At 42.9% G+C, this 9081-nt stretch overlaps 1 protein-coding gene across 2 annotated transcripts in view; it reads right to left on the reverse strand.

Annotated features, from left to right (window-relative positions):
- The window catches only part of BLMH (bleomycin hydrolase), a 45542-nt gene extending 36926 nt beyond the window's left edge, over positions 1-8616 (reverse strand). The window contains exons 1-5 of one of the 2 annotated variants that reach the window (XM_007452456.1): positions 7504-7791; positions 6983-7180; positions 3110-3219; positions 2131-2272; positions 1177-1265 (exon numbers count right to left, since the gene is read on the reverse strand). In XM_007452456.1, the coding sequence (XP_007452518.1) occupies positions 1177-1265; positions 2131-2272; positions 3110-3219; positions 6983-7180; positions 7504-7729 (765 nt within the window). In that variant the 5' untranslated portion in view covers positions 7730-7791. Of the gene's footprint in view, positions 1-1176; positions 1266-2130; positions 2273-3109; positions 3220-6982; positions 7184-7503; positions 7792-8606 lie in introns of those variants that run through there. The other variant, XM_007452457.1, reaches the window with a different exon arrangement.
- Between the last annotated feature and the right edge of the window lie 465 nt (positions 8617-9081).

Raw genomic sequence — 9081 nt, forward strand, 5'->3', positions numbered from 1 at the left:
TTTTTCCCAACCAGTCCACTTAAACACAGAGCTAAAAAATGCTCTCCATAAGGAGAAGAGACATGGATCACTCCCCCAAAATACAAGATGGAACTGCTCCTGCTCTGCAACTGATGGCACCCTCTGTGATACATGTCTGGGGATGGGGAAAACATGTAATTCCATAATGCCATCACCCTCAGAAAAAGCAAGAGACAAGCTGATTATGCCACTAGGTCACTCTAATAGACTTTAATTTACAGTTTTACTGGTTGTCCATTTCTTCTCTGTAAAATCATTATAACCATGGCTATGCCAACCCCCAATATACTTTTCATTTTTGTTGTTTTCCATTTCGAGCAATGTCAAAGATAAAGGTGAGTCATAAACCTAACCACCGTGCTAAAGAGAATCTTGCTCCCACCTGAAATGGAATCCAATGCTATACTATTAATGACCTTTTAGCCTGTGCATAATAATCCCCAGTTTCCTGGGTGGAAAATAACCTACTTCCAATATTGAGGAAACACATTTACAGTTTATTTTAAAATGTAGTCTTTCTCCCAGGGATGACAAATCCAATTTTAGCCTCATAGATCAAGACAGCAGATTCTGGCAACTCCCTGTTCTTAAAAAAGATGTCTGGCTGGCAGAGCAGCATCCCTGTAGGATTCACAATCCTCCTTGGGAAAATGGGTTATGTAGAGAAGAGAGAATGATTCATTAAGACAACTGAGGCAATAAAAAGTTCAGTGACTACATCAAATGTTAAGTGAATGGATAAACTACATTGATATAGCTTGGGGAAGCTGCAGAACTCTGCACACTCTTTGAGGAAGTCTTCCAAAGAGTTCTTTTTGGTTTTAGAACATAAAGCTGCCCCAGTCTACCTCCACTAGAACCAAGTTAGCATGCTTGTGGCTGAGAATGGGACTTTCTTTCCTCAGTACCCATAAGAAAATACTAAAATCAATAGAAATAAAAGTGGGAGATTTTTAAAGAGAAGGAAAAAAACCACCCTAATCTCAATTATTTTTAAAGTTAATATGAGGCTACATCGCCTTGGATAGACACTGAGTAGCTATCTTATACATAGACTGTGTATACTGAAATGCCCAGGAATGTCCCTGGAAAATCAGTTAGGAGTTTTAAGGTAAGTATACTACATGCAATCCCACCCTGCTCCATATGCTGTACCTTGTGATTCAGAATATCATTCATCCTTCTGGTTGCCTCTGTTGTATAAGATTCAGGGAAGCACTTCTTAGGGATAACACCATATTTTTCTAAAAGAAAACAAATTTTAATGTTCAATAAAGTAAACATATACTCCAGTGTCAGGAACCCTGGCAAAAATAGCTATTGCTTTTAAAAATAGGCCATATTGGGCTTCCCTGGTGGCGCAGTGGTTGAGAGTCCGCCTGCCGATGCAGGGGACACGGGTTCGTGCCCTGGTCCGGGAAGATCCCACATGCCGCAGAGCGGCTAGGCCTGTGAGACATGGCTGCCGAGCCTGCGCGTCTGGAGCCTATGCTCCGCAATGGGAGAGGCCACAACAGTGAGAGGCCCACGTACCGCCTGTGCTCCGCAACGGGAGAGCCCACAACAGTGAGAGGCCTGCGTACCAAAAAAAAAAAAAAAAAAAAAAGGCCATATTTTGCTAGTCTAACTCAGAAAACTTAATGACCTTACAATATTATTAAACAGGTCATTTAATCTGCCTATTTATCCATCTATCTTGAATTAATTCTGTTCTTTTTAATCTAACACACTTTGTAAAGTATTCAGCATGATGAAGTTTCTCCAAAAGACAATTTTTTGAATGAGGACATTTTCAAACAGTTGCAGTTTCAACGCATTTCTTGATTACATCAATGGATAAGAGATAAACTTTTTCATAGAAAGTTAGTTCTACTTAATACAACCTTTTCTTCTCTAACTCAACTTTCACAGTACCTATCTCCTTACCTCTAATTTAAGAAAGGTACTTAATAGGTAAGAGTGTGAGATAAAGGTTCTTAGAGCTAACTGTATACCCCTCTGGGGACCAATTCTACTCTGTACTTAACATCCAAAGAAATGGCCTATGCCTAACTACAGAGCCTTGCTTGATCATGCTGGGTTTCAGTTTCATTAGAGAAAGGCTCTTACCAACAATATTGACAAGCATATCCCATTGTCCTCCATCATTTGCAGGATTCGTAAGCAAATACTGCACCAGCCTACCATCCTCAGGCTCCTTTTTCTGGGCTGTGTCCACAAAAGCATTTAAAAAGAAATAACAGCGTTCAACCTAGAGTAAGAGAAGTTAAATAAAATTAAAGGAGAAGAGAGCTAATATCTTTATTGGCATTATCAACAGAATATGAGTCCTGAAACTACTGTAGACACAACAGAGGAGGTATTTTTAAACTAAAGTTGTTAATTACATAGCAGTATCTCTGGGGCTTCTCTGGGGGTCCAGTGGTTAAGACTCCGCACTTTCACTGCAGGGAGCATGCGTTCGATCCCTGGTTGGGGAACTAAGATCCCACATGTCACGTGGTGTGGGGGGAAAAAAAAAGGCAGTATCTGGCTTCATGAGAATGTCTGAAGTGTTTTCCTTTATCTGTGTGTACACACATTGTAATAGTTTATCCAAATCAAGGCACTTGCTTTATTCTGAAACAGAAAAATCTGATATTTAGAGTCTTCAATCAATAAAGATCTAACGGACACATATAACATACACTTTAAAGATAAAAAACTGGAATAAAGTTATTTACTGTTTTTCAGACAAGTATTACCCAGAGAAAGGGAATTAGGTCCTAGAAATACAAATAATCTACAGAAAGATGCTAAAAGGGGAAATCACTGAAAACAAAATAAAAAATTTTAAATAAGAAAGAAACAAGGAAGTAGTAAGGTGAGTCATCAGACTTATTATTTCATTGCAAAAAGTAGCCACCTACCAACCAAAAGTAGTTCTGCCTTTGAAAAGAGTCAACTTTTGATACTTTGGAAATCAGCATAAATGCTGTCCCATCTACAATGGAAGGCAGACTACAACTAGAAGAGCAAGAAACGAAGAGATAGTCCCTACCAAGGTTGATATTGAAACAAAAAGAATATTTCAAGATCAGTCCCATACCTTGTCCCAGAAAAAGAGGTAAGACTGACTAAATTCAAATTCTTCAATATTTAATTTTCTCATGAATGGAAGTCTCATAACATTCAGACAAGAAAATATCCAGCATCGCCCTGAAAAAAGAAAGCAAATCAAGAAATTATGATGAATGTTCACATAGATTACATTGTTCCAACTGTATTTCCCAACACTGAATCTATGACAAGATCTTGGACAATTTAAGACCAAATCAGAAAGAGCAGAAAGATACAAAAACAAAAACAAGAAAGGCAGTACTTACTATCTGCAATATATATGCAAAGGTTTATATCCTTAACATATAAAAAAAATCACTTTACGTATCACATAAAGAATCAATTACAAATCACCTAAGAAAATTACATTAGAAAAAGAAATACTGGTAGAGAAACATGAGCAAAGATCATGAACAGTTAATTTAATAGTCAAAAAAGATACAAATAGCCAAGAAATATTTTTTTAAAGTTCATCATAAGACACCTGTTAAATGGAGAAACATTATTTTTCAATTAATAATGCCCAATATTGGCAAGGACCTGGGGAAACAGCATTATTATATACCCTGGATAGGAATCTAAACAGGTAAAAGGCAATACGTGGCAAAACCTGAAGGCAATCTGGCAATATGTGGCAAAACCTTTAAAAAGTCTCTACCCTTTAATGTGGAATATATAGTATATGCTTCAATATAAGATGACGCTAACATAAGTCAATCCCCATGCCCTCAACGAGAATTTTTTTTAAGTTATTTAGTTAACTGGATTATATAAACACTTAAAAATATAGATGAAATAGTAACTGTCTGCCTATAATGTTTAATTTAGTAGCTTTAATATTTAGATATTTAAAATCATATTAATAGGGCTTCCCTGGTGGAGCAGTGGTTGAGAGTCTGCCTGCTAATGCAGGGGACACGGGTTCGAGCCCTGGTCTGGGAAGATCCCACATGCCATGGAGCAACTAGGCCCGTGAGCCACTAACTACTGAGCCTGCGCGTCTGAAGCCTGTGCTCCGCAACAAGAGAGGCTGCGATAGTGAGAGGCCCACGCGCCGTGATGAAGAGTGGCCCCCGCTTGCCACAACTAGAGAAAGCCCTCGCACAGAAATGAAGACCCAACACAGCCCAAAAAAAAAAAAAAAAAATCATATTAATATAATAAATTGATGTAGAAGCATTGTTTTTTCCACTTTCACATGTCATTTTCACACTGATCCACACTTTTCATGTGCATCTTGGCATCAGTGCCTTTACCATTATTAGATCCACTCTTTCAAACAGAATACATCATCCTTCTTCCATCTACTATGTTTGAGTCACAGCAATGCTTTGAATCCATGCATAATGCTGTCCCTAAAAAATGTTATGCCACCACCATATAATCATATTCGTCGTTTGTCCTGTAAGTGGATAATCATACACTCCACAATGTCACCATCTTCTGCACTTCTGTACTTCATCTTAAGTGATCTTTAGAGGTCTATTTACAAGGATATCCAACATTTCCACGTGATGTCATGTCCTAGAAAAATACTGCATTCAAATTTTCTGCTTTTAAAAAAACTGATTCAATCAAATGATCTCCATAAGCATCCCAAACTAGCATGGATCAGGGTCATTTCAGAGTAATTAATGTCTTTGCCAAAATGTACTTTACTTCAAATTAAATTAACTGAGAATGCTCATTATCAAAGTCTTTGTAAAGCCTCACACATAGGGTAACTCTTTTCTAAGGAAGATTCAGAGGGGAAAAACCTTGACTTTTATCTGGGCATAACTTTTTTACTAATATGAAAATACATTCACAATATATTGGTAAGTGAAAAATGTAGGTAGGTTACCTAACAATATGTAAGGTATCACCCATATTAAACACACACACACACAGAAAAAAGACCTGACAGAATACTTACTCATTGGTATTTTGCAAATATTCTACATTGAACAACAGTTATCTTACAGGAAGAAAAAATAATTAAAAATAAGTAACTACACACAGTGTTTTTCAAAAGTCACTAATGGGGCTTCCCTGGTGACACAGTGGTTAAGAATCCACCTGCCAATGCAGGGGACACGAATTCGAGCCCTGGTCCAGGAAGATCCCACATGCTGCGGACCAACAAAGCCCGTGCACCACAACTACTCAGCCTGCATTCTACAGCCTGCGAGCCACAACTACTGAGCCCGAGTACCACAACTACTGAAGCCCGCACGCATAGAGCCTGTGCTCTGCAACAAGAGAAGCCACTGCAATGAGAAGCCTGCACACCGCAATGAAGAGTAGGCCCCATTCACCGCAACGAGAGAACAGCCCGAGCGCAGCAATGAAGACCCAACACAGCCAAAAATAAATAAAAAATTTTTTTAAAAGTCACTAATGACTTAGTATAGCTCATCTTTACCTTGGTTTTATCTGTATGCCACCTCTCTCATAAGCACACTATTATTTTCTAGTGAGGAAATCTGGATGAACTGTTAATGTGAAAACTGCAGGAAAATAACCTACATAGCTCATGTGCTATTTGTACCTCTTGCAAATAAAAGTGATACTACAGGATATATAAGACATGATCTGTTCTAGATGAACATTTCCAGGCTTTTCCCTAAAAAGGCACTGCAATCTAAACCATGTAGGACCACTAATAACATTACTAACTGGATCTAACTGGATAATTTGTAGCCTGACAGGTCACACCACCCCAAGCACTTTCTACTGTGGCAAAACATTAATTATTGCAAGATCATAATTTTTTTCTTAAAATTTAAAAATAAACTTTACTGAGGTATAATTTACATACAATAAAATACATCCATGTTATAAATGTACGCTTTGAGTTGACTGGCTTTAAGCAAGCACTGATCTGCTTTCTGCAAAAATAAATAGACTGGGAGTAGTTTTTAAATGGATAGACTTAAAAAAGTCCTTTTAGTACAATTCTGCCATGAGAATGTCCTTATTTAGATTTCTGGATAACCCATCTTTCACTGTAGCTGTTTTTCTGTTTTCTAGTGGTGCTAGATAGCAGATAGCAAAGCAGGAGCTCTTGACCAGCAAGGCATGAGAAATGAGTATTTTTCTGTATTACAAACTTGTCTACTGGTGGTAACTTAGCCCATTAGCACATGTGTTCAAACTGCAACCAAAAGGTACACTTAAAAATAACATTAGGGCTTCCCTGGTGGCGCAGTGCTTGAGAGTCCGCCTGCCGATGCAGGAGACGCGGGGTCGTGCCCCGTTTCGGGAGGATCCCCCATGCCGCGGAGCGGCTGGGCCCGTGAGCCATGGCCGCTGGGCCTGCGCGGCCGGAGCCTGTGCTCCGCAAATGGGAGAGGCCACGACAGTGAGCGGCCCGCATAACTCAAGAAAAAAAAAAAAAAAAAAAAAAAAAAAAAAAAAAAAAAAAAAATAACATTAGATGACATTTTGATGCAATTACATTGTGTCTTTTCCATCCCATACATTTGTACGTGGCCTTCAGGGCAACGTGGAGGTGCCCTCTAGGGCATGAACCTTTTTGCATGATCTGTTTCGTACCAAGAACACATACCTCCAAGACATGGGGCTGCAGTCACATAACTTCAAGACAGAATATCGTGAATTACATTCAAACAGATGACCATGGGCTAGTCAGTCACTTTAGTGCTCAAATCAAATATACTAACAAACCACAGAGCATGAAAACAAGTCACAAAGTAACCTTCTTGGACCTGCCTGTACTTGGCGCCTGTTCTCTACAAATTTACTACAACTTCTTTCTATCCAAACCTCTTCTCCCCTAAGGCCATTCTTAGGTAAGACACCACAATGGGACGCTGTCAAGAAAGTCAAGGGAAGTGTGCAAGAAGTTTGAAGACCTCACCTGAGCTCTTCTGGTTGGTGACGGGCTTGCCTTCAGGATGCACGGCGTGCTGGAACACATGCTGAACACCCTGGACCGAGGCCCTCTTCAGACAGATGTCCAGGAGGTCGTGGGTGGTGCCGACATTCTGGGCCAGTACGAACTGAGGATCGGAATTCAGTTTCTGAAGCAGAGCAGCTACCTTCTCCGAATTCAGTCCTGCTAAAAGACCAAACGGGGTTGATTATAACATCAAAAAGAAGCTGAGAAGGGCTGATCCGGGACTCCCACACTCGGGCTCTAACTTGGTAAGAGCATCCCGTGGTGACCATAGCAGCGGAGAAGCCCTTCACCGGCGTCCTCGCCCACGATGCTGCCTCCCTCCGGGCCACTCCAGCCCACCCAGAAAGCTCTACCCTCACCATCGCCCCGGGACCCGGCCCCGGCCCTTCCCCGCCGCCGGGCCTCCTGGGCGCAGCTGAGTCCCCAGAGGCCACCCGCGCCCCCCGGCTTACCCTCGGCGGGGAAGAGTGGCGCTTCACCCGCGTCGTTCATGGCGCCCACGCTGCCCGGCGGGGGAACGATAGTTTCGGGGTCCTCAGGCAAGAGCCGGGGCTGCACAGCGGTTCGCTGCCTAAGCTGCCCGACCTGGCTCTCGCACCCCGACCGCCGGAAAAAGGAAACCGGCTCAGCGGCGGCGGAGGGCTGAGAGAAACGGGGTCCGCGGAGGGACAAAACTCCCCCCACGCGTTGCTGAGTCAGCGCCATCGGGGCGGGCCCCGCCCGTGGGAGGGCCGAGGGGGCGGGTCGCTGACGCGCTGCAGCCGCCCGCGCCCCCGCCACGGGCGGGTTCCCCTCGGCTCGGGCCCAAGCTCTACCTCAGCGCTGCCCGCTGTCGGCCCCCGCGGCGCCGGCGTCCACAACCAGCCGTGATTACGCTTCCTGACCACCGGGGCGCCCTCCTGGGATAAGGTCAGCCCCGAGCGTGGAACTCGAGGGGTTACATGCTGGGCCCGGAGACCGAATACCCTAGCATTGTGAAATTGGCCCCATGAAGCCTTTTCAGAGGCCAAAAGGGGGCTCCAAGGCGGTAGGGCGGGCTCAGGTGCCGCATAATTAAGCACTGGGCTTAGGATGGGTTGATTAGTTTCAGAAATGAACCCGAAAGCTCTTCCAATAGGCATCCTTGGCTGACCAGTCACAGCACTTTCAATGGCAATGTTTATGTGTTTGAGGGGAAATGGAATCAAGCTCTTTCTTACCCACTCAATTGCTACCAGGGTTCTACAAACATACAATTGCTGGAACCTCCCTGGTGGCGCAGTGGTTAAGAATCCGCCTGCCCATGCAGGAGACATGGGTTCGATCCCTGGTCCGGGAAGATCCCACATGCTGCGGAGCAACTAAGCCCATGCAAGCCACAAGTACTGAGCCCACATGCTGCAACTACTGAAGCCTGTGTGCCTAGAGCCCGTGCTCCACAGCAAGAGAAGCCACCACAACGAGAAGCCCACACACTGCATGGAAAAGTAGCCCCCGCTCGCGGCAACTAGGGAAAGCCTGCGCGCAGCCAAAATACCCAAAGCAGCCAAAAAAAAAAACAAAAAACCAAAAACAAAAAAAACCAACAACATAAAAAACATACAATTGCTCATTTCGAGGAAACTACCCATTCTGGGCTTCATGGAGTCAGTGAGTGTCTCCTACCTAGCTAAGGGGAGTGACAGAAGTCAGTCTGACGCATCGATACTGTTTGTCCAGCCCTCTACAAAACCTTCAAATGAGCGGGCCCTTGTCCCCAGGCTTTCAAGATAACTGAGAGGTTTAACAAGGTTTTGAGATAGTGAAGCCTTTTTATGTTGTTTTTCGTGCTCTAAAATCTCAAACCTTAGTGAGATGTTGGGATGGGACCCAAAGATGATGAAACAAATCCACATAGATCTGTCTACCACTGAAAAGCCTGACTGCTACTCAGAGCAGTGAGAGTCTTCTGTGGAACCTAACATCTAAGTCCTAGATTGAAAATAATCTCTGATTCTAAGGAACTCTAATATCTGGGGAAAAAACATACTCAGACACCAATCAGTCATTTGAGAAATCACAGTCTCTGTGTCCCTAGA

Source organism: Lipotes vexillifer, unplaced genomic scaffold (genome assembly GCF_000442215.2).
Source record: "Lipotes vexillifer unplaced genomic scaffold, Lipotes_vexillifer_v1.1 scaffold216, whole genome shotgun sequence".
Lineage (NCBI taxonomy): Eukaryota > Metazoa > Chordata > Mammalia > Artiodactyla > Lipotidae > Lipotes > Lipotes vexillifer.